General features: G+C 35.3%; 1 protein-coding gene across 1 annotated transcript in view; it reads right to left on the bottom strand.

Annotated features, from left to right (window-relative positions):
• Positions 1-15,711: 15,711 nt before the first annotated feature.
• The window catches only part of PTCHD4 (patched domain containing 4), a 185,109-nt gene continuing 173,664 nt past the window's right edge, over positions 15,712-27,156 (bottom strand). Inside the window, exon 3 of the mRNA XM_045844176.1 lies at positions 15,712-17,345. Within this exon, the coding sequence (XP_045700132.1) occupies positions 15,712-17,345 (1,634 nt within the window). The remainder of the gene's footprint in view (positions 17,346-27,156) is intronic.

Here is a 27,156-nt window from a genome sequence, read left to right as displayed (position 1 = left end):
ATTTTACTATTTTTGTTCTACTTCAACTTTCTTTCCATTTATTTACTTCCAATTTTCTGAATTTCTACTGGAACCGAAGGGCAAAATCAGCTCTGCTTTGTTTTTAACTCAAACAAGTTACCCATGTTGATGAGACATTTTTCCTCAAGTATTTTACTCTTTTGTGAGGATAAAAATCACTTGATTATCCAGAAAGCAGCAATATTATTTAGGAAATGACAGCTAGTTTCTGAAAAGGTCTCTTCATACTGTTTCCCTTAGAAATTTAAGAAATGTTCATCTGCACATCATTACTGAAGATGAGCTTCTCTAATATGATATTTCCTAAAGTTCGCTCCATGGAGCATGAGTTCTTTAAGATGCTCCATGAACATAGGGTCCCATGGTCAAATTTGGAAATGGAATATTCTCTCTACCCCACTGGGAAATTAATGTACACATCTAGGACACTTTGAAGAGTAGGTTGCATTTTGCCAGTGTTGAAGCCACTTGGACTTTGAGTAGCTCTTCTTAATGAGACAGGAAGAAAAAGATCTTCAAATGGTCTGGGTTTTGATTGTACTTAATACTTTCACTGTGGAGTTAATGTTTACGAACATTCTCTTTATGTTTTATCTGATACTGATGATGGTCCCACACACAGAGGCAGAGGCAGATGAATATTTTTGTTGGGCTCAATGTGTATAAAATTTTGGAGTCCCTTTGTAAGAAAAAAACACAAACATGTCTTACTTTTACAAATTTTATATGACCTAGCACATTGCCTTGGAAGAACTCATGTAAGCAAAGGGCCCTGAAACTTAAGTCTCATTAGTTACACGCTGAGTTCACATCACCCACCTTGGAAAATAATATTACATTACAATTTAATAATATAATATTGTTTCAATTTCATCCCTTCTGGTTCTTGTCCCCACCTAACATAAACCCTATGTTCTTCAAGTTTAACAAATTTAGCAAATAAAAATATAGGATACTTAGTTAAATTTGAATTTTAATAACATTTTTTTAGAATAAGTATGTCCCAAATGCTGCATGGTACATACTAAAACCAAACAAACAAATTATTCATTGTTTATCTGAAATTCAAACTTAACTGATATCCTATCCTGTTTTAACTGGTAACCTATGTGTTCTAGTAACAGATCCATGTCCGCTCACCAAAAAATACTCTATATCAGGACTTCTCTGAAGATATTTTGTTTATAGTCCATGTCTTGATTCAATGTTGCTTACATTTTGTTCATGAGAAGATCCTCTTAGAGGACACATTACAAATACAGAATCCTAAGGCCTGCCCTGGTGAATGTAACAGGCTTCCCCGGTGAGTTAGTGAGCAGGCAAACTTGACAGGCATGGCTTTCATTCAGGAGTTTCATCACCTTGGCCAGGAATGCTCTCGCCTACTTTAATCCTGCCTTTCAGGCGTAGTGATGAGAAGCTGCCTCTCATCATCACCTCCTTGCCTGGGCAGATATAATGCAAATACTCTCAGAATGTCCACTGCTGTTTTCAGGCTTCTACTGAAGCAATTTGAAACGTGAAAGTGTGCTTCCCCAGGCCAGTAGCATTGGCATCACTTGAGAACTTGGTAGAAGTGTATACATTTTCAGGCCTCATTCCAGACCTGCTGAATCAGCAACCCCAGAGGTAGTACCTACCAATCCTTGTTTTAACAAGCCTTTCAAGTGATTTTGATACACATTCAAGTTTGAGAATCAGCCCTTTCTATTAATACCCATTACTTTGTTATAGTTATGGGTGGCTGTCTCACCTTTCATTTGCTGGTCTAAATTCTTTGAGAGGGAGCAGCTACATTGGGTTTTGCTTTGCATTCATTCTCAGTGCCTAGTATATAGAAGATGTTTAAAATGCTTGTTGAAGGAAAGATCTGGTGAGTAAATGAGTGAATGGATAAATATGGAGTCTTTCCAGTATGCTATCTAGTGAATGCTATGACCCAAAGTGTGCACCATAAAGCTAGTGTGCCACTGAGCTGCTCTGGGATCCTAATGTGTGGCACGCTGGCTCCAAAATCTAAATGCTTTTGCATTTTCTTAAGCTGCCACTTGGTCCTGCTTACTGCTTTTCTTTGTTCAGTAAAATTTTAGAATACAGAAAGTTCATATGGATTATTGTTCTGGGCATTTGAATGTTAATGTTAAAAAGCATATATCTATAAAGGTGAAGTGTTTGAGAGGACAACTATTGCATAGGGACAATATTGCATTAGAGACAGGCCATCTACTGCATTATGTAACTGCTGTATGGAAGGATATGTTGTGAAAGTCACATTTTATGTACATAGCCAACATTAACCAATGCTGATGGTTAAAAATGACAATGCCTTATCTTTACGATGGAATAAAAGTGTGTGCTTACACAGAACTTTCTGAGGAGATGCCTGAGGACCAGCTCTCTAACTGGGAAAGGAGCAGTGACCGTGTTTCTAAGTATGTCATCTGAAATGTTAAATTCCTTAGGTGAAAGCAAATTTTAAGTATTGTTTACTAGTGACATTGCTGTTTCCATCTATAGATTAGTCTAGATATTGTGGATTATTTAGATATGGCACATATATGCAGATAATATTATACACTTGAGCAATCTAACATGGAGAAAAACACAAAGAATCAGATGTACCTATTTATTTTCCTAAAAATTATGTTTCTTCCTCTTTAACTCATCTTTCTTTTTTTTTACTCTATTGAAATGATGTCAATAAGATGAACCAATTAAATTACTTTTTTCCCAAGCTAAGTATGTGGAAAACCAAATTAACTATTTTTTAAAGAGTGATTTCCTGATATCCTTGTGGTAACAATACGTTATTCTGCATATCAAAACCACAAGAACATGATTATTAAAATATGAATTAGAGTATTGAAGTGAATAGATCATTCAAAGAGTAAATGGCTGGTTACTCTGATACCCTATTAAACACACTAACAGATTCAACTGCAGAATACCATATCCTGGTGTTTTGGACACTCAAAAAGTTTTGGGTGTCCAGGTGATGTTTATGGATGTAGGATTTTGTGCTATCATACTGATTGCTTTCATTTCTTCCTTTTTATTTTCAGTGCCACAAACTTATTTCATGCCATTATCATCACTATCCTTAGTAAGTCAAATAACCTTCTAACATTTCTTTGGTCCACATCTCCCATCTTCAATCTATTCCACACTTATAGCATTGCAGACTAATATTTCTACATCCTGACACTAATACTAACTTTTTAAAGTTATCCCAAAGTCCATCAAAGCAAATGTGAGTCTTCAATATGATATTCATGGGTCCCTATACCAAACTTTTCTATCTGTACAAAATTCAATTCTCCACAGGAAGCATGTGCCAAGCTAAATTGAGTTCCTTGATCCAGGAAAACATTCTGTGCTTTTGTTTCTTGATGACTTTGCTAAGGCTGTTCACCTCACATGGGATGCTCAGGCCAAAAATCCAAACCATCTTAAGTGCTCTTACACACAATGCAATTTTACCAGGTTTGGTTCTACTAGAAATAATCTCTCTAACCTCTAGGTACTCCCTTTGGTACTTTACAATTTCTGTTTTGTATTCTAGATACAGATGCCACAGATGCCTTTGTCTTGTGTACCCTTCACTCAAGAAAAGCGGCTCTATCAGTATTTATTGGATTAAATTTGTTGACCTGGTGGTTGAAGCCACAGGCTTTGAAATTTGGTTGTTCATTGAACACACTGGGGGAACTTATAAAAATATTCAGATCACAGTCCCACTGGAGAGATACTAATTTAATTAGTCTGGCATGCAGCCTGGGTATTGAGGCTTAAAAATTTCTGTAGATCATTCAGATACGCAGCAACATTTGAAGACCAATGGCTCTGCTAATTCTGGGATTACTCAAAATGTCTTTTGGAGTGTGTGTGTTGGCCACAGTCTCCTCTGGCTACTCAGCTGGTGAATTTATATCCATCCTAACTATGTGAACTGATGAACTCTTAAACCAGCTCTGAAATGTGGCTTCCCCATACAACCCTGACCTTATCCTAACTTTAAGAGACATTATTAAAAATGCTTATCTCATATTTAAAGGTTCAAATATACACCTCCAAACTTCCTTACCATCCTGCTTGCTGATTTTGGGGATCACCCATTATTGTTATAATTAAGACTAATTATTTTTTAAAAGTTTATTATTAAATTGATTAGTTTAAAATTACGTACACATATACTCCACTGTGATCTCCAAAGAAAGTAAAAGTGACTCTTAAACATATGACTTAAAAATAGTTTTAAGCATTTTAACTAAAGTATTGTCTGACATTTTGCATTTAGAAAAGGACTGGTGGGGGGAACAATCTATGCACTTATCTTCATCACATACAATATGCATTTGCACCCTTCTGCACAGACACCTTTCATATACATTTATGAAGAAGAGATGATGTATTGTACCATATGGACATGCTTGTTTATAACTTTTTCTTAATACAATATATAAAACTGGGATGACAATATCTACCATATTTGGCAAGCATTGTTTGAATTATTGCCAAAACTAATCATATTAACTGAGGTAATTAGTTTGAATATGTCAGTTTGAGTTGTTTTTGCAAAAGGTTTGATTCCAATTGATTCATGTCAGTCTCTCACTATTGCTCATTGAGGAACACCAGGTGTATGTGAAGTGACCAGATGACCACAGACATCTAAGACAGAATACTGTGGTGTTCTACCAACAGGAGAATCAAACTCGTGTCCTAAAACGGCTCTTGCAAACTCTATATTCTATGCAATTAGGATTATAGATTTAAGTGTTGCTGAATTTTTGGATGCTTTGACAGATAAAACACAGAAAAGGGGATGGCACTGTTTATATTTTGTAAAACTTTCACTGCACTCAAGCTCAAGAATATATCCCAGAACAAGCTTTCTCTTCATGATCCCACTTCTACCTCCAAAGAGTTTCCCATAACTTGGTGGCCCTTATTTTATAATATTCCACTTGTAGTCACTCTCATTTGGGTTCCAGTGATCTTGTCTTTAATAGCCTCATCTTGGACAACCTACTTGTTCTTGTCTGCATGTTCTTGTGCATTCCATCTTCTTCCAGTATGTGGTGCCAATCCCTTCATCTCTATTAGAATGTTACCCAAACTTCAATCTGCGTCAAAGCATCATTTCATGATGCTTTCCTTGACTTCCTTGAACATCCCAGCCTGAAGTTTTCTCAACAGATTATAAGTGTCTCAAAGGCAAAGACTTTGAATATTGGTATTTTCTCTGAGCCCAGCATGAATATAGGTGTTCCTAAATATTTTCTGAGTAAATGAACACAATCCCAAGCAATGCAGGGGTGCTTCAGGAACCCATCCTCAGTAAATCTTGACCCTAAAATACAACTGAATTTCTGGTATTATATTTTTAGGGTTATATTTAATAGGGTTAATGGAGATTTATATGAGCCAACACTTTTTGACCCCTTCCAATGTGTATGTTTAAAATATAACTAAGCTGCCCTGGCTGGTGTGGCTCAGTGGATTGAATGCCAGCCTATGGACCAAAGGGTTGCTGGTTTGATTCCCAATCAGGGCACATACCTGGGTTTCAGGCCAGGTCCCCACTGGGGGATGCATGAGATGCAACCACACATTGGTGTTTCTCTCCCTCTCTTTCCTTTTCCTTTCCCCCTCTCTAAAAATAAATAAATAAAATCTTTTAAAAAATGACCAAGCTAACAAACAGAAACTAAGTAAAGTTTTTAAAGATTTGGTTGAGCTGTTTATTTTATTCTTCAGAAGTTTTGCATTTCTTTTTGTTTTTCTTACTGATCTCTCATTTTAAATCATCCCTAGCCTTTGGTATTTTTTCTTCATATTAAAACCTTTTATTTTTTTATTTTATTTTAAAAAGTTAACCTTTTATTTTACTATCAAGATATGTATAGCTCTAGGCTCTAGCATTTTAATTTATTGTAAAGGACAGTTAGTTTCAACATACCTGAATTTTATTTTGTTTATATGGGGCTTTATTCCTGTGCAACTCATTATCAAAGAAAATTCCAGAAAATAAAATAAAATAAAGCAACAACAAAAATATCCACATATAGACCTTCACCAATTGAGATTATTAAATAACTCACTTTTCATTAGGTTACAGCCAGATAAGTCAGAGGTAGGAGAATTCTTTCATTTATTATTTTCATTGAATAGATAATTATCAACTGTCTCCAAGCAGATGGAATTGTACAATATACTGTTCGCCATGTCAGTTGCCATTATTAAAAGCAGTAGGGAATTTCACCTTGGTGAACATATAAATAACAATGAGTAATTCTTTTCCCAAACTACAGTGCTTGCAAATATGTTCACTTGTCCAGTGTAATTTTCTAAGTCCTTATTTCACTCCTTTATAGACATGCTCATTCTTAATTAAAGGAAAAGCTTGTTTTAATTACTCTAAGGAAAATTAATTTAGAAATAAAAAATTGAACATTAAGTTGATTAAATTATTAAATTTAGACTGGAAAATGCTCATACAAAATTCTGGGCAAACTATATAAAATGAAATGTTATTAAGCTGACTTCTCTGTTTAGTCATGCAAATGATGTCAATAATGAAGACTTTCCAAGGACAAAGCTCCTAAAGTGGATTGTGGATTATTAAATTGTTTTAGCATAATTTTGGCACTAGGTGCACTTAATCCTGTGAATGTTGCTGTTTATGTGCCTTGTAATGTCACCACATTGTTCATGATAAAACAATAGTCTTGGGTATTCAAAGATTTAACATTCTTGTTTTAATACTTCGAATCAGTGATGAGATCTCCTAAATATATTTCCCATACTCAGAACTGTCTCACGTGCAGACTAATGGGTGTGCTTTGTGAGTTGCCCTGTGCAGTGCTTGAGAGCAACCAGTTTATTATTGTCTCCATCTCTGTAACTTTCACATGGTAAAAAGTCATTGGTTCAAGCACTTTTATAGTTAATGTTTCTACAGTAATAAAATGTCATGCAGTGAGATGCTTTAAGCAGAGGGGCTTTTTTTAACTGATTATAAATTGCTTGAGACTTGAAGTTAGTACAATTATTAAGGATCTTAAAAGGCCAAATAAATATTTCAGTATGTCTCAGAAATGCCAAGGTATTTTAAATTTATTTCAGAGTGCTTTATCTTAACCCTGTATGAATAATTGATACCTGTTATCATGGTACTACTTTTAATATATTTATTCTTGAAATTTTTAAAAACAAAATTTATAATTTTTAAAACTTGTGATTTGATGAAGGCCTAAAGAAGTACAGATTGTTATATTACATTGTGATGCAATGAGATGTTAGGAAATTTAATTCCTAGCTTAGAAGAATCCCTATAGGAGTGGAGGCCCAGAGATCCTAGAGGTTAGATAAAGAAGTCAGCTGTTGTGACATTCTGCAGGGCACTTCATAATAACAATAAGAAATGAAGCACAGTCCAGCTTGCAGCATTTGGGATACTGATTTAGAAGAAATTGGTAAAGTCAACTGACCCCAGGAACTAAAGAGTAAGCACCTGTACCATCTATTACTGTTTTAATATGCCAATTATTTCTTATTATGACTAATGGAACTAGATTTTTTGTTGTTAAAATAAAATAACAACATAATCAGAAATACTGTAAATAACCTTGCCTGGTGGTGTTATGGTCAACATAACTAAGATGGCATCTTTGTAAGTTGCTAAGACTTTGTTATTTTTCTTAAGGTTTTTACCTTTAGGATTTAGGGCTAGATTTCTTAAACAGAATAATCCTGAGGAATTTCACTAAAATTATTATAACTCTGTGCATCCAAAGTAGAAAAATAATAATGAAATAAACAAGGAAATATTTGCAACACATTTTCCCTTGATTGAATTAGAGATTAATGTAGTTATTGAATCTGTGTTTACATGTGCAAATCTATGGAGTAATTTGTTATTTCTTTATTTCTTATTACAGTTAGAAAAACCTGGTCTATATATTTTTTTTAACTTATAGAAAATGGAGGTAAATTTTTATAATGAACCAAATGCAAGCAGTTTGGAAATTTTGATATTTTTGAAGATCTATGAGAATATTTGTTTCTCATGAAAAGCAAATAGATCTAAAATGGGCATTTGGGCATTTCCCTACTTTGAAGATATTTGGAGATGAAGATATAATTTAGATAATATTTTTGATATTGACATTTATGTTCAAAATTCTTTTTTAAGCTTTCCCAAATAAGTAGCTTTAGTTTTAGAGCCCAAAATACAAAGCAGAGAGCTTTAAATGCTTTTTTTTAATTTATTTGCACTATTTGTAGAAGTAATAATGAGACTTCATGAGTGATATGTGGTAAGAACCAATAAGTCATTAAATATTAAAAATAATGTTCTTGGAAAAAGCATCTTAAAATGGTGGTTTTCTATTGGACTGTATTGATAAGACACTGTAGTCTCATAATTTCATACTTCTTATCATCCTTCTTTATTTTGTTAGAGAAATTAGTATTTTGTTTAGCCAGGATTAAGAGTAAGAGAGACTTTGTTTTAGGAAAAGAAATGAAGGTGCTCAACTTTTAATTTCATTCCTACAACTTGCTCATGAATGGGTGAAGAGAGTTTCTTTACAGTAGTTTTCTTCTCAGTAATTCTAACATTTCCAAAAACGACCTGCGTTTCAGAACTCCAGTTCAGCCAAAAATAATGGTAATGGCATCCAGGAGAAAAGGAAACCTAAGTAAAATGCCAAATACTGGTAACTTTTTAAAAAAGTTTTCTTAGGGTAAATAAGCAAACTCCATTTTCTCTCCATGCATAAAAAGTTCACTTGAAATTTTTACTGAAGTCATTCATAGATTATTTGAATGTTGTACACTTCACTAGGTAGAAAACTGACTCAAAGTCATTGTCAGGTTACTTCCCTTTCTGAACCATATTTTGTGCTCTGGGATGTCTATAGAGAGACCACTAAACAACTACCCTGAGATTTCATATTAACGAATATTATATTAACCAGAATGCACAATTAGGACTGCACATACAGTGTGTCTTTTACATTTAGCCTGGTCTATATTTAGAGAGTGAAAGAGCATCAAGGAGAAGTGATAAATAATATTGCTTTGTGGCTTTAATATATTGTCATTTAATCAAAGGTTGCATGCCATTTTGTCTTTAAATACCCTTATGAGGTAGCTTAGAGAGATCTCTGCCCTTTACAAACAGTGACAGATTTCTTATTTAAGAACAAGAAAGTTTATTGCTGAAAAAATACATATAACTAACAAGAAAGTATAATAAAGCTTTTACTTCAACTCTGCTAAACTTTTGGATATTTGCATTGCTGAATTTAAGGTATAATCCATCAGTACCTAGCACTTTATATTTGAGAAGAAAAGATGCCAGAATTTCTTGAGTGTACCTCAAAATAGATGCTGCACACTGTAGCAGGACTTGCAGGAATATGACTAAAAGTTTGGTCTTTTTGCATTTCTGTTATTGTGGCTCACAATATCCAGCAAATTAACAAAATAGAATGATGGAAGGTATTTCAGTTTCCATGGGGAGATTCACTTGGCCATCTTAAATTAGATTAAGACTCCCCACAACATACTGTAGGCTGCCCCTGCTGAAATCCAAGCTAATGAACTTATATAGGACTGGAAAGCAGCACAGTTAGAATACTCTCTACTTTTCCTTTACCCATGGCAACTTCTCTTAGTTACTCTTACGGAATTCTTCAAGTTCTTATTTCTCCACTGCTCTGACAGAACCCTGTAGGTAATACAACTGCTCTAATAACCATGAAAATAGAGTAAAAGGAAACCATCCCCTTCCTGTATCTGATGATGCCATTAGCCCTGTGGGAAACCAGAAGACAGTTACAAATGACTTCTAAAAATCCCAGTTCAGATAAGTACAAACATGTGACATGAAGCAGGGACCACACATAACCAGTCGATGTTGTTGCTCCTCTGCTTCTGACATTTCTTTCTTATTTTTAGACTTTATTATTAGCATGACCGTTAAGATCTTTCTTAGGAAAAACTTTAACTGGGAAAAATAGTAGGGACTGGCTATTTATAATTTATAAAAATGAAAATTTAGTAATTATTTTTAATAAATACTTAATACATCAAAATTATGTACCTTATTGAATTTCTCAGATTAGAGTATAAGCCCATTTAATTTTAACAATATATTTAGAGGTACAGAAGAAATATGATGTTATCTGTAGGCAAGTCATCTGTATTATTCTAGTATATGATTTTTGACCCTGTGTACTTTTTTATGTGAATTGTTTTCCATTTGATAAGAAAAGTAAGTGACTTTTCTATCAGCAACAGAGAGATACTCATTAAGCACAGAGAAAACAATCAAAAGAGTATTCATTATGCCTCAAGGATGTACAAAATCAGATCAATGCCAACAGTCATCCCTGGAAATGAAAAATGCTTATCTGGGAACTTAACTTGAAGCTTCTTTTCAAGGAGTATCCTTAGTAGCCTACTTTCACTCATAAAATGATCTATGTCTCAGGCTTGCTGGTTCATGTTTGGAAATTCAGGAGTACTTTCCCTGCAAAGATCAGGTTATAAATCTAACAAATAAGGAGAAATCTTAAAGTGGGATATATTTGCATATAATTAATTTGCCAGCAGCTAAGAATCTATACTTTTGAGGCACCATGCAATTATCTGTGCTGTATCCTAAACTGTAAAATACGTGGAATTTTTCCATCTGTTCCATCACACGTACTTACAGGCATCCTAATTCTTAAGCACATGGGCTCATTTCTCAACATCTTTTCTATCTTATTCCAAATGTTGCCTGATTCAACTCTATAAAACTTCAAAAACAGTACAATGTCTCTTGCTCTTCTAACTAAAACATAATGGTAAGTCAAATCTTGGTAATTCAGCTTAGAAATCAAAATAATTTATTGCTCTTATACCTATATATACTCCTTCCCATGCTGGACTGGATGCAACAAGCTTTGTTGCTTTCATTTGGGTAAATATATTTGTAGTCATGATTTGGGAGATAAACCAGTAAAAAAGTGAGCTCGTTTTTCCTCTACATGATATATTGGCAGATCATAGCTTACAAAGGGTTGGTGGTGTAAATGCCTGCACCACAGTGATGATGCTGAGTTTTATATTTAGATTCAAGATTCCAAGGGCATAATAATTCAACTATAAATGGGTTTTGAACCAATGTCATAAAATTTGTCGCAGTTATTTTTTTGAAACACAGAAAGAGCAAAATGTCTTATTTGTTGTTGTTGTTTTAAAGGAATAAAGGTGCTTTTAGATCTCTTTTGGAATAAATTAGTTTTCAGGTTCACATTTGAAAGGATTATTGTCCATGGCCATACCACCTTGAACGTGATCTCCTCTGAAAGGATTATCAATATTATTAGCAAACATCAACAAAATAGACTGAACAGAGAGATCCCTCTGGAAAGAGGTTAAGCAGATCACTGAGTTCTCCAATCCACAGGAGATAACATACAAATTCCAGTTTCAAGGCATCGTATTCTGTGGATCACCATGACATTAGGAAGCGCAGGACATGAAAGTATGCTTAGTTACTGACTGACACAGAATCTGGTATGTCCTTTATTTGGAAGCGAGGTTTAGCTTCTAGGATTTTCCAGAGGACATTATAGAAGAGGTTGCTGCCATTGACATCCAAAAAAGGCAATTTTTAAATTGTTCCCCTTAGGATAGAACTTTCTATGGAATTTAGGTCCTTGGGACCAAAACCTACAAGGCATTTATTACTAGGTGATATGAAAATTTTAATAAAGTTGCAATAACCTTGAAAATAGTGTCTTTAAAAATCTATGTACTATTAGTAACAATGCATGCATAGTGTCAGGCATTCATAACTATTTGGTCATAAAAATATGTGACTGTAATTTTGATATTTACAGTCAACTTATAAAGATACATGTAATTCTGAATGGCAATAGTTAATCCCTAGCTCTAACCACAAGTCTAGATGGGTTAGCTTATTATGGGTAAGTGTAATGGGTAATTACAAAATGGACAAAATTCTCACCCTCTTGAATTCAACATTCAAGAATGGCTATCATAGCATCATAGGAGCTTCATTTGTCATAATTATTCTTCTAGGCTCACAAGGTAAAATCAAAATTCTGTGGAAATAAATAGAAATTAAATAGGAAAGAAACACTCACATGAAACAGCCACAGAAGAGAGTAATTCTTTCCCAGAATATTCATGCACAACTTTCAAAGAGGTTCACAGCCCCTGGAAGAATTCATGGGATGACCTTTAAGTGCACCCTTCATTAAAAAAAGTCAGTGTGTTCAAAATCAGCATATGATTACTTTTAACTATAGGAGGTTAAGAATTTAACTTTTAGCCATATTTCTTTCTAAAATTTAGATGAGTACCTCCTTGAAGCTTTATTAACCATCATAGAGACTAATGGTCTTTCTACTTTAAATATAAATTCTGATGGAAGAAAATAAATCCACATTCCAGTTTATATTCAGAAAAGGGGTGGCTTTTACAAACTTGAAATCTTTCACTTTAAGGAAAAAAAAATACATTTCAACAATAAAATATTCTACATGTCTGAGAAATTTCCTGCAGGTTTCTTCTCTTCTAGAACTTGATTGGCCATCTTCTAGCATTAGATAAGGTCCTAATTGGAACACTATCAACATTTCACAAATGGACAAAACAATAGAAGTAAAATTGAAAAACCAGGGAGAGTTGCACACAAACTATTGAAAAAGGCAGAGGTTGAGTATTACCTGCAAATCATGATCTTCTATTTTAAGATGTATTTTGGCATTCTTAGAATTCTTGGAAATATGTTTCAGAGTAAGGTTGGGAGGTCAGATGACATTCAGTTAGATTCTTTGTGGGCCTAAATTACTTCCTGGGACTGAGTTAGGACGTTGTGAATGGTACATTAACTATTCCAGGACAAGTACTTCCATTTCAATAAATTACTGCTATAGTTCACTGTAGAGTACCATGACATCCTGGAAAAAATAATGTCCTTTCCAAAATTCCATACTTCTAGTCACTTAAGCAATGAGAAATTCATATTTATCCTAGTTACTTTAATCCTTTAAGATATAACCCCCCAAAAGTGTTTTTCCCCTTCCAAATAGACACTGTATGTGAAGCAATAGTATTAGAACTGCCCCAGTGGCTTGATAATATATACCACTATCCCTATATGCATTCAGCAATGGGCATGCTTGACTCTTCCTTTCTAAATCAGCCTGCCAACCTTCTTCGCATGTGAAATTGAGCAAGGTAATTAAGAAAAAATGACCTAAATAGGCAAGCTTTTTAAAAATTGGTAAATCCTTGGGAATCTGGCATGCCTTAGAAAAAAGTGAAGTGAAAAAAAGTGGAATTTCTCAAGTGATTACCTCTTATCTTTTGAAAGGATGTAAAACAAATCTTCACAAATGATGACCAGATTAAGAATTCCCCCCCAAAAAGAATAACCCCAAGTCCTCAGAAACTTCTACTTCAGATATGATACCATGGCTTTCATGTATATCAGTGCCAAACACTAGTTCATCATAGCAGAGCAGTTCAGGAGGTAAAAGGCTAGGGTTATTTGTGACACAACTTTACAAATAATGTAAGAACAATAACCCTATGCTTATGGCAATTATTTTCCATATTCAGTCTATTGATATTGTGCCCAGATTAACATAACTGTTAAGACATAGATAATTTCAACAGGAACTCAATTACATCAAGGTAGGACAAAACAAATGCTACTTAATAAAATAAAATTTAGTTAAATATATATATATATATTTTAATTTCAGAGACAGTTCTCTTCTCCCTTAATATTGTGGTAAAGTCTATTTGTAAAAGGTACAATTGTTTTGTTGCTGTATTAATCTATAAACTTCATTTCCAAAGCCTACATCTACCAAAATTCTTTTCTAAACTTAACTGAGTCAGGAGAGTGGCTTTTTTTTTGTTTTTATATTTTAATATTTTAAGTTCAATTAAAATATACAACCAAAGTTGGTAGGGAACAGTAACTCTTTTCCAGGTAAAAAAGCTTAGTGACAGATTTTATAACCATTTAACATTTGTTCAGTCCTACCTGAAAATTAACTTATTCTACTACTTGGCATAGGAAAAGGCATTTTCTAGTAATTTTCCATAACAGGAAGCAGAGCACTAATCCAAGTAAGCACCCAACAGACTGAGTCTGTCTGCTGGGGAGCAGGTTTTAACTTGAGCTCAATGAAAACATTTACCACAGCACTTTTTTGAGAGAGAATTCAGTAGCAGTTACAACTAATATTCCACCTGTGGAGAGCTACTATCACCCTAGTAGGTGGGCCAACCGAGGAGCACTGTTCAGGTTACAAGAACAATGTTACAATAAGAAGCTACAAAATGATATTGCAGTAGTTATAGTGACCACTATGGTAGTGATTGTGGCCTGGGTTAAAGTTTCAAATATCAATGCAAGGAACACAATAGACTTTATAGGATTAGAATATTTTTTTTTACACTGAGAACCAGTTGATGGTGTATGATGAGTGACAATGGTCCATTTACTCTATTTCATTCCGCAAGTTTCTTAGTTATGTCTCCTTTTTTTCTATGGTAATTATCTATATTCCACAGCAATATATTTTCACCATCTGAAGTGAGAACACTATAACTATTGAATACATGAGCTCACACAAACACACACACACACACAAAGACACACACTTGTGCACCCTTATACACATATGTATAGACAATATGTGTAAAGTGCTCATTTGCAGTGGGTGAGCTCTCTGAATGTAACCAAATCAGCCTCCTCAAATACAGAAAACCATTAAAAGCCAATAAAAAGCCATATCAACTATTTAGCTCTAACATGAGATTTTAAACCTTGTTCATGTGGTATTTACTTCAAATGCCTCTTGTGTTTTTTGCCAAGTCATCCAAAGTAAGAATCTCAAAGATTGACAACATGATATGTAGACTCTAATAGATTAACATCTCTGTTTATTTTGTTTAACGTAGTTGAATAATAATCTTGCTGCTAAAACACTTGAGTTGATTTGGAGCAACCATGAATGCTCCTGTATTTGGCTAAGGCTGATTTGACTTCCTAGAGAAAGGCCAGCCTATCTGCAAATGGTCATCTCCCTCCACAAGAATATCAATGCACAATAAAGACAAATCTACACATACCACACACACACACAAAATGGATTGGGAAGACCTTTGGTTCAGACCGGATTAAACATGTACTTCCCAAGTGCATAGGTTTCTTTTGACGAACTCGTTCAAAAAACAAATATGAAAAGTATCATGGCAATTTTTGACATTTTCTGTTTTTTTTCCCTATTTAGAGGCCCCCTTTCCTCATTTTCCATCTCTCCTAAGCATTTTATTTCTGAAAGAAGTTGTGTTTTTTGGCCTTCTAATACTTCATTGATTCATCCATTCCATGAAAGAGCTCTTAGATCATATTCAGAAACTTATCTTTAGTGGAGAAAAGGTTGCAAAGAACTTTTCCCCCTTCTTTGATTCTCTCTTCCCTCCAAGAAGTGGACACTTTGATGTGTAATGAATAATTCACTCTTGATCTGACTTGCCTTGTTACCCCTGGCCAGCCCAAGCAGCTGAGGTCTGAGCTTTACTCGCCCTGCATCGTTGTGCAATACTGGAAAAGAAAAATAATCCATTAGTTTACATCCATCAGACTGTGGTGACGTGATCAGGGTTCTCTTGAATTTCTATGCATTCAATTTCCTCTCTCTCCTTTCGTTTGGCACGTTTCTTTTTCTTGTGGTGCTTTTTGGAAGGGGGGAAAAAGGTTAGGAACACAGGTAAGATAACAAAACAGTGCAGAAGTGTGCAACCCCCGGTGAGCAGCAAGCATTTGAACAGTGTGAAGGTCAGGTTCGAAGGCACAAATAGGAGGGGGACCAACCCAATAAGAAAAGAAGTAATATTTTGCAAAATGGCTGTCCCATGCTCTTGCAGAGAGCTTTTTATACATTGCGTTCGGGTGTGCTCGGTTGCTAATACAAATGTGTAAAGCAGTGGTGCACAGTGGTCAATGGCAAAATTTAAAGTGTAGATAAGGCACAAGATAGAAATGCAATCCATGTCGACGTTCCATAATGTCATTAAGCCCAGAACGCCCAGCTCAATTGAGGTGACACTAAGAATTAGCCAGAAATTTCCCAAAGGGTGGATCACTAGGAAAAAAGTAAGGATTAACACCAGAAGAACACCAAAGCCTGCAATCAGAACAGGCACTGTGACAGACAAGCCGTAATGGTCCATGAACACAAAGGAGGGGTTGAACACGATGAATCGGATACTCTTTGAGAGGGACAGGGGTCTCAGCTTTTCCAACACTTCTATCACTTCCTTCTGCTTGTCTCTGCTAGTCCTTGCTACCAGATACAAGCGAGATGCAATGATGTTATTCTCATCCCCTGCCTTGGAGAAGATGATGTCGTTTCGAAAGTGCTGGAATTCTGGCTTTTTTAAAAAGGAACTCTGTAGGACACTGATAAAGTCACTCTTGTTATTGGCACTGATGTTGCTGACTTTCAGGAACTGGTAATACTGCTCCACCCAGGACACTGCAGTGAACCCACTACAGAGTCTCCGTAGATCCTCCTGGACACTGCTGTTCCAGTACTCGAGAGGCTCATAGACATAGAATCCTATCACGGGGCTATAGTTGCTGAAATATTTCTGCTGAACCATGGCATAGGAAACACTTGGGGAATCACTGGCTAGCAAATTGATGATGTCGGCTCTGTCACTGATCTGCAGGCATCCCATGAAAGAGAAGGAGGCATAAATGAGATAGAGGATGACAACAAATGGCTTCACATAGATATTGGTAATCCACTCATTGTAATGTTCACGGAGGAAGTGCTGAATAAAGTGGTGCTGGTAAGGGTTCGTCTCATGATGGGATGTCTGTTGATGCCCATCGTTCATCACTGTCTGGAACCACACAGGTTTGCGGTCCAGGTATTCTGCAGAAGGGATTTTACAGCAAAAGATGCTGTGGTAACGGTTTTGCTCTAGCTGGCCAGCAAAGACCAGACAGGAGCCAAAGAAAGAAAAAATGTAGAAGTAGTTTAACAGAATGGAAACACACATGTTCTGACAGAAGACTTTTACAGCCTCTATGTTTGTGAATGGGCTGGCACCCATGCCAAAGGTAATGAGGTACAGGGAGCTGGTCATGGTATAGGTGACCATCACATCAGAATAGGCATCTGCTACCCTGTCTTTGAAGGGCAAATTTTCTCTGGTTCTCCGCCATCCAGACAGAAGCTCAAATACTCCTTTAGTTCCATGACCTAATTTAAGAAAAAAGAAAAAAAAATAATTGTTTTTATTTCCTCCTGTGATTCAAGTGAATTCCTGATAGATTATCTATGCTAAACAGTACTTTCTACTCTAGACCTTCTGTCAGGGTCTTAAAATTTGGTTATATAACAAATTTTATTTGGTTGCTCCATGTTTCCATTTTAGGAAAGTCCAATTTATTGTAAGTGTTGGGAAAAATAAAACACTTATTGTCTGGTCTATTAATTTGACAAGTTGTAATATAATATGATTGTTATCTGCATATACATCGCCTCCTTAAATGGATTATAAATCATCAAGGGCAGGGATATTACCTGTGCATCTTCAAATGCCTCCAACACCAATTCAGTGCTTGACCAACTGATGTATTGACTCATAATCCCTAACCTTCATTTCAAGCTGATTTCCATGCTGATTTAGGAAATTGTAAGATGATTTTAAACACTTAAAAATGGCTTTGAATTGACTTTACAATGTTAATAATCAGCTTGGTGGCCAAATGGCTTAGAAACAAATTCTTATAGATTTGATTTGTTAATATTGGATATGAGTCCAAAACAAATTCTTCCAGGTCAAATAAAAGATGGGACAAGACCTTCAGAACAAAAGATCAAACAATGATTAAAATAAAATTAAAAAAAAATAAAGAAATAAAAAAAAGAGATCACAGCAAGCATTTCCTTTGGGCTTATCACAGAGTCTTTATTCACAATGATGTATGCTGACTAAATGTTTGACTCCCTCATTAAAGTGGATAGAGAATGCTTCTTTTTATTACCAATGTCTGTGCACATTTTGATAATGGTAAATGGACAAAAATTTTATTCAACCTACTTAAGTACCTACTACATACCAGAAACTGTGAGATACTGACATGTTTTATTTAAGGAATTGACAGCTCTTAAAATACCATCACTTGCTTCTTTATTAGCAACATCAGAAATCATAAAGTTATACCATACCTGCAATTTATCTTTTTTTCACTTGCCTGAATTAGCTCTGTCAAACACTATCCTTGATGCATCAATTGATAACTGTCTGACTGAGTGGAAATCTTCATAGACCATTAGTCTTGCCCTGGTAGCTATGGCAATATAACACACAAACCCTTTCTATGAATGGATAGAAGATATATCCTTCAAGAAATCCATTAGACAAGAATATGGCATAAATGTACAAAAATGAACTAGTATAAGAAAGCCTGGAAAATGGAATCTAAGACTGACAGTAGGCTGGCAGGCAGAGAAGGGCAAAGGCAGATCCTGCCATGACTTGGGTACTTTGTTGACACATCGCTGGAACCAATGATGATAAAACCCAGCTTTTCAGAGCAGCTTAGCCCATCCTGTATCAACCAAGACCAGAGGAATCAGCCACAAATTGTGGAATGCTTTTACCTTCAAACAAGTGGTCGAACACTAGGCATGAACAATACCTGATATTGGCTCACACAAAATCAGAGCCATATCCAAAGGCAGAACCCAGCAGGCAAGCACTAAACTCTGCTGAGATGAACTCCACTGTGTTCTTTTTCATTATTTGCATTACTTTTTCTTTTTCATAGCCATATTATTTTTTCTATTTTATTTTTTTCTTCTATTTTTGTTGCTCTATTTTTCTTTTTTTTTAAAGATTTTATTCTTTTTATTTTTAGAGAGGGAAGGAAGGGAGATAGAAAGAGAGAGAGAGAGAGAAACATCAATGTGTGGTTGCTGGGGGTTCTGGCCTGCAACCCAGGAATGTACCCTGGCTGGGAATCGAACCTGGGACACTTTGGTTCCCAGCCCGCACTCAATCCACTGAGCTATGCCAGCCAGGGCCGCTCTATTTTTCTTTCACAACTCTTATTTTACTCTTACCTTTGATTACACCATTGTTTCCTTCTTTTCTCATTTCCTTATTTTGTCATTCTTTCTCTTTCTTTTTTTTTAAGATTTTATTTATTTATTTAGAGAGAGGGGAAGGGAGGGAGTAAGAGAGGGAGAAAAACATCAGTGTATGATTTCCTCTCATGTGGACCCCACTGGGGACTTAACCTATAACCCAGGCATGTGCCCTGACTGGGAATTTAACTGGTGACCCTTTGCTTCACAGCCCGCATTCAATCCACTGAGCTACACCAGCCAGGGCATTCTTTCTCTTTCTTTGTCCATTTTTTCCTGTTTCCCTCTTTCAATTTACTATTCATATTAGTTCCCTTCCTTTTCTCTTCCCATAATCACTTTTCTGTCACTTGGTCTTCTCTTATCCTTTATTTCCCCCTTTCCCTAATATTCCATTTCTTCTTCCACTGTTACTATTTTTCGATCTTTTGTCACTGATATTGTTGTTGTTGGGGGGTGCTTGTTTTGGTTACATTTTTGTGTTGTTCTGCTTTGTCTTTTTAAAAAATATTTTATTTATTTATTTTTTAGAGAGGGAAGGGAGGGAGATAGAGAGAGAGAGAGAGAAACATCAATGTGCGGTTGCTGGGGGTTATGGCCTGCAACCCAGGAATGTACCCTGGCTGGGAATGGAACCTAGGACACTTTCATTCCCAGCCCGCGCTCAATCCACTGAGCTATGCCAGCCAGGGCATGCTTTGTCTTATTAACACCTGTACAACAGTGTACAAGACATGGTGGAGGTTAAGCCTCTCAGTCAGACAGCTAGAGGAGAGATTCCAACAACAAACAGGCAACAGCATTCAGGACCCAAATACAGTAGGAGATAGCACATAATCCACATAAAGGGCATTCCCAGAGCATCCAGATCAGATACCACAGAATTCCTTCCACACCACAAGAGAGGAAATCAAGACAGGTAAAATGGGGAGATAAAGAAACAACCTTCAAATGAAACAAAAGGAGAAATCCCCAGAAAAAGAGCTAAATGAAGTTGAGGCAAGCAAATCATCACACAGGGACTTCAAAGTAATAGTTATAAGGATGCTCTAGTAATTTAATGAGAACTACATCAACATGAAAAAAAAGACATAGAAACTGTAAATAAGAGCCAGTTGGAAGTGAAGAATACAATATCTGAAATAAAGAATATACTAGAAGGAATTAAAATCAGGCTAGATGAAGTAGAGGATCAAGTCAACAATTTGGACGACACAATGGAAAAATACATTCAGTCAGAACAACAAAATGAAGAAAGACTTAAAAAGTATGAGGCTAGTGTAAGAGAGCTTTGGGACAACATAGAATGGAACAATATTTGTACCACAGGGATACCAGAAGAAGAAAGGGAAGAAGTGTTAGAAAGCCTGTTTAAAGAAATAATGGCAGAAAACTTCCTTGATTTGGTGAGGGAGAGTCATGCAAGTTCAGGAAGCATGGAGAATCCCAATCAAGATGAACCGAAAGAGGCCCACATCAAGACACATCACATAATAGCAAAGTGAAAAAATAAAGAGTGAATATTAAAGGTAAGATTAAGGAATCTTAAAGATAAGTGAGAGAGAAACAGTTTCTTGCCTAAAAGGGAGGTCCAATAAGGTGTCCAACTGATTTCTCAACAGAAATAATACAGGCCAGAAGGGACTGACATGAGATAGTCCAAGTAAAGAAAAGCAAGTATTTGTAATCAAGACTATTCTATACAGTAAGGCTCTCATTTTAAAATGGGAGGTGAAATAAAGAGCTTCAAAGACAAAAAAAAATGCCAAGGCTGTACATCTCCACAAAACCAGTATTGCAAGAGATGCTAAAGGGACTACTTTAAGAAGAAAAAAAAGAAATATATATGGAGAGAGAAACACAGGTACAAAGGGAAAAAATTGCAATGAATAAGCACCTATCAATAATAACCTTACATGTAAATGGATGGAATGCTCCAATCAAAAGACATAGGGTGGCTGAATGTATAAAAAAAGATGACCTCTATATATGCTGCCTGTAAGAAAGCCACCTCAGAATAAAAAATTTACACAGACTGAAAATGAGGGAATGGAAAAGAATATTCCAAGTAAATGGAGACCAAAGGAAAGCTGGCATAGCAATACTTCTGACAAAATAAACTTCAAAATAAAGACCATATCAGGAAACAAAGAAGGTCATGACATAATATGTAAAGGGTCAGTCCCACAAGAGGATATAACCCTTGTAAACATATATGCAACCAATAGAGCATACCTAAACATATAAAGAAAATCTTGGAGGACTTAAAGAAAGAATTCAACAAAAATAAAGTCATTGTAGTCTCTCTCCATATATAAAGTCATGTATTTTAACATCCCACTGGACAGATTTTCCAAACAAAAAATCAACAAGGATATAGCAGCATTAAATGACACACTAGAAAAAATGGATTTAATTGATATTTGTAGAGCATTTCATCCCAAAGAAGCAGAATATACATTCTTCTCAAATGCACATTCTCAAAAATAGACCATATGGTAGGACACAAAATAAGCCTTAGCAAATAAAAGAAAACTGAAGTCATATCAAGCACTTTTTAAAATCATGATGGCTTGAAACTAGAAATCCAACTTAAAAAAAACTCAAAAATATTCATACATGGAAGCTAACTAATATGTTATAAAATAATAAATGTGTTAACAATGAGATCAAGGAAGAAATCAAAAAGTAGCTAGAAACCAGTGAAAATGTACACACAACAACCCAAAACCTATGGGGCACAGTGAAAGCAGCCCTGAGATGGAAGTTCATATCATTACTATCTTTCCTTATCTAAGGAAGATAGAAAAATCTCAAATAAACAACCTAACCCTACACTTGAAAGAACTAGAAAAACAACAACAACAGCAAAGCACAGAGTGAGTAGAAGGAAAGAATTAATCAATAACAGAGCAGAAGTAAATGACATAGAGACCAAAAAAAAAAAATTTAAAAAACTCAGCGAATCCAAGAGATGGTTCACTGAAAAGATGAACAAAAATGACAAATCTTTAACTAGATGCATCAAGAAAAAAAGAAAGAGAACCCAAATAAGTAACATCAGAAATGAAAGAGGAGAAGTAGGAACTGATACCACAGGAATACAAAGGATTGTAAGAAATTACTAAGAAGAATTACCCCATATTTTTGGACCATAAGATGCACCTAGATTTTAGAGGAGGAAAATATGGAAAAAATTGTAGGAAAAAATGTGGTAAAATATTTAATAATATAAATAACATAATATTTCACCAATGTAAATGTAAACAGAACTCAACAGCAGCATTAACAACTATTATTCCTCCCAAATTTGGGGGGAGTGCATCTTATAGTTCAAAAAATACAGTATATGCCAAGAAATTGGACAACCTGGGCAAAATGGATACATTTCTAGAAACATACAACCTTCCAAAACTGAATCAGGAAGAATCTGAAAACCTGAATAGACCAATAACAACAGTGAAATTGAAGCAGTAATAAAAAAACTCCTAGCATACAAAAGCCCTGGACCAGATGGCTTTGCAGGTGAATTTTACCAAACATTTAAAGAAATGCCCTGGCTGGTGTAGCTCAGTGGATGTAGCACAGGTCTGCAAACCAAAGGGTTGCTGGTTCAATTCTCAGTCAGGGCACATGCCTGGGTTGTGGGCCAGGTCCCCAGTAGGAGGTGCACTGGAGGCAACCACACACTGATGTTCCTCTTGCTCTCTTTCACCTTCCCTTCCCCTCTCTCTAAAAATAAATAAATAACATCTTTTTTTTTAAATAAAGAAGAACTAATACCTATCCTCTAACTATTCCAAAAAATTCAAGAGCAGGGAGACTTACAAACTCTTTTTATTAGGTCACTATTATCCTAATTACAAAACCAGTTCTGAAACACAACAAATAAAGAAAATTATAGGTCAATATCTCTGATAAGCATAGATGGTAACATTCTCAAACTGGATCCAGCAATACATTATAAAGATCATACACTATGATCAAGTGGGATTCATCCCAGGGATGCATGGGTGGTACAATACTCAAAAATCAATAAATGTGATACATCATATAAACAAAATGAAAGACAAAAGTCACATGATAATATTAATAGGTGCAGAAAAAGCATTTGCTAAAACCCAGAACCCATTTATGATAAAAAACACTCAGTGGAAATAGAGAGAACATACCTCAATATAATAAAGGCCGAACATGAAAAACTTCCTGCCAACATCATACTCATTGGGCAAAAACTAAAAACATTTCCCTTAAAATCAAGAATAAGACAGGGATGTCTGTTGTCACACTCTTATTCAGCATAGTACTGGAAGTCCTAGCCTCAGTGATCAGACAAGAAGAAGAAAACAAGAAGCATTCAAATTGGAAATGACAAAGTAAAACCGTTATTATTTACAGATGACATGATATTGAACACAGAAAACCTTATAGTCTTCACCAAAAAAATCCCACACTCAGCCAAATAAGTGAATTCAGCAAAGTAGTGAGATATAAAGTCAATATTCAGAAATTCATTGCCTTTTCATGCACAAATAATGAACTATTAGAAATAGAAAGTAAGAAAACAATCCCATTTACTATTGCAAAAACAAAAAGATAGTGCTAGGAATAAATTTAATGAAGTTGGTAAAAGGTCTGTGCTCAAAAAACTATAAGATGCTGAAGAAAGAAATTGAGGAAAATACAAATCAGTGGAAGCATATACCATGTTCTTGGATTGGAAGAATTAATATCATTAAACTATCCATACCACCCAAAGCAATCTATAGATTCAATGAAATTCCTATACCAATGGCATATCTCACAAATCTAAAGAAAGTATTCCAAAAATTTATATGGTACCAAAAATGACCCCAAATACCCTCAGCAATCTTGAAAATGAAGAACATTGGAGGGATCACAATACTTGATATCAAACTATACTATTAGGCCACAGTAATCAAAACATCCTGATACTATCATAAGAACAGACAAATAGATCAACAGAACACAACAGAGAGCCCAGAAATAAACCCATGTCTTTATGTATGGTCAATTAATATTTGACAAAGGAAGCAAAAGCATATAATGGAGTAAAGACACTCCCTTCAATAAATGGTGATGGGAAAGCTGAACTGGTACATGCAAAAAAAAAATGAAACTAGACCACCAACTTACACTATATATCATAAAAATCATAAAGGAAAACAGTAAAATTTCAGATATCTCACATAGCAATATTTTTGCTGACATATCTCCAAGGGCAAGGCAAATAAAGGAAAATATAAACAAATGGGACTACCTCAAATTCAAAAGCTTCTGCACAGCTGAAGAAACCATCATGAAAATAAAAAGGGGACTGATTGTATGGGAGAACATATTTTCCAATGATACATAGGACAAGGGTTTAATCTCTAAAATACATAAAAAGGGTATACAGAAAGACAAACAGTTCAACTTGAAAAATGGGCACAGGACCTGAATAAACACTTCTCTAGGGAGGACATACAGAGGGACCATAGACATATGAAAGGATGCTTGACATCACTAGCAATTAGAGAGATGCAAAGTAAAACCACAATCAGATATCACCTCACACCTGCCAACATGGCTATCAACAATAAATCATCAATAAATCTAGTACACTGTTGGTAGAAATGCAGAATGGTGCAGACACTGTGGAAAACAGTCTGGAATTCCTCCTAAAATGTGTTTTGACCCAGCAGTTCCACTCCTGAAAATATACCCTAAGAATCCTGGAACACCAGTTCAAACCATTTGTGCACCCCTATGTTCACAGCAGTGCTATTTACAGCCTAAGTGCTGTAAACAGCCTAAGTGCCCATCACTAGATGAGTGAATTAAAAAAAAAAACTGTCCTACATTTATACAATGGAATGCTATGCAGCAGAAAAAATAGAAGGAATTCCTACCTTTTGTGACAGTATGGGTGGAACTGGAAACTATTATGCTAAGTGCAATAAGCCTGTCAGTGAAAGACAAATTCCACATGATCTCACATATTATGGGGAGTCTAATGAACAAACTAAACTAGTGCACAAAATAGAATCAGAGGCATAAAATCATGGAACAGACCAACCATTCTAAGATGGGTGGGAGGAGGTGCGCACTGACTGAAGGAGGGTGAGGGATCAGTCAAAGAACATATATGAAGGACCCCTGGGCATGGACAGTGGTGTGTGAACTGACTATGGAAGTGAAGGGCAGGTTGGATGGAAGAGGGCAAATGGGAAAAAGTGGGACAATTGCAACAGCATAAGTAATAAAATATTTTTAAACAGTTCCAAAAGGACCATTTCTGTATTAAAACAGATCAAGGGTTGAGGCCAGTAAAGTTCGGAATGTTTGAAAAGAATATAGAATCATGTCTTAATTATAAAACTCTGAAGGTAGCCTACATTCATGATGACCTCTGGGAGCTTGAAATGCTAACATCTCAACCAGAATAAGATAGAAAAGCATCATTGTTTAATAAATATCCGAAGTTTCACTGAGGAAATGAAAAGAAAAACTCAGAAAATGAATTTTGTGTGGCACTTAGATCATGGAGTTCTGTATAACACATCTAACTTACTTAGTAGTGCTTTAACAAATATATCATGGCTGAGATCTTATTATCATCACTGATTTTGTGTTGTTAATAGAGTTTTCTAATTGGCCTACATAATTATTTTCCCTTCTTATCACTTTTATTTGGGACTACATTGTACACAATTAAAGCCTTCATTTCTCAGCCTACCATTCAACTAGGTGTGACATATTTCTGGACAATGTGATGTAACTGGGAGTCATTTAAGGATGCTTATTAGAAAACCAGAAGGAGCTTTGCCTTAAATGACATTATGCAGCCACCACAAGAGCCTTGGCCTACCTTCCTCTTGAATTATCTTTAAAGAAAATCAAATCTCCACTTGACTAAGGCACGGTAAGTAAGGCTGTTATATTCAGGAGAACCTACTCCTAACCAATTTAATTTTGTGGGTGAGTTAACGCCTACTCAAACTTCTAAGGGGATCTAAGAATTGTTGCTTTAGAGTTAGACTATGGAATTTACAGGTTTAAATGTATATAATTCTGATCTTTAACTTTAAAGACACATTGGTCCACCTATTCTGGGAGTTATTAACTGTTAATTGTTATTGTATTAGAGTTCTTATTTCAAAATAAAGCCTGTTTATTCTCCAAAGTTCTCTCTTCTGGGTCTCCAGTCAGGAATGATCCTTCAACCTAACAAATAGAATGAGTTTTAAAAAATTGCACTTAGATAAGGTAAGGTATTTTGTTTTGTTTTCTTTTTACAGACAATGATCTCTTTCTTCTTACATTTAATTATTACCCCAACATATATGTACACTGAATTAAGTCAAATGATTCTTAATATGGATTGTTAATGTATATATTCTGCAAGACTCCTTGACCGAACAGGATACTTGTTCTCTTATTCCCTTGTTGAATTGTAACATTAGGATATTAGTAAGGTAATTAAAATGATTCTTTAATTAGGGCACATCTCTTCTGAAATGAGGACTCTTGCTATCTTTGTAGCCACAAGGGGGAAAAGGCTACTTGGGGCTATAGCTAAATTTGGCTTGCCTTTGCTAATGGTCACTTTTATGGAATATTAGGTACACTATGTAGGCCAGAGTGTTACTTTATATAGTACACAGGTCTGTGTGTGTGGGAAGATGTGCTAAACTATATTAGGTTAAGTAGTCACTTTAAGAATGATAAAGACACAATTTCTAAACTTTGGAGATGGCATATTTTATCTCATTCATAAATTTAGTTATTTTACAAGGTATTACTACTAATAGTCACTCATTTGATTCTCACTATAATGGATACTTTCTACAAGTTCAGATCCCTTACCTGCTTCAGCTAGGATAATCTTCTCTGTCCCCATGAACCTGCCATGGTT

The sequence above is a fragment of the Phyllostomus hastatus genome, unplaced genomic scaffold (assembly GCF_019186645.2).
Source record: "Phyllostomus hastatus isolate PE091 unplaced genomic scaffold, TTU_PhHast_1.1 phas_contig_40, whole genome shotgun sequence".
Lineage (NCBI taxonomy): Eukaryota > Metazoa > Chordata > Mammalia > Chiroptera > Phyllostomidae > Phyllostomus > Phyllostomus hastatus.
Note: the sequence above shows the minus strand (reverse complement) of the source record. Positions and strands in the feature narration are given on the sequence as shown.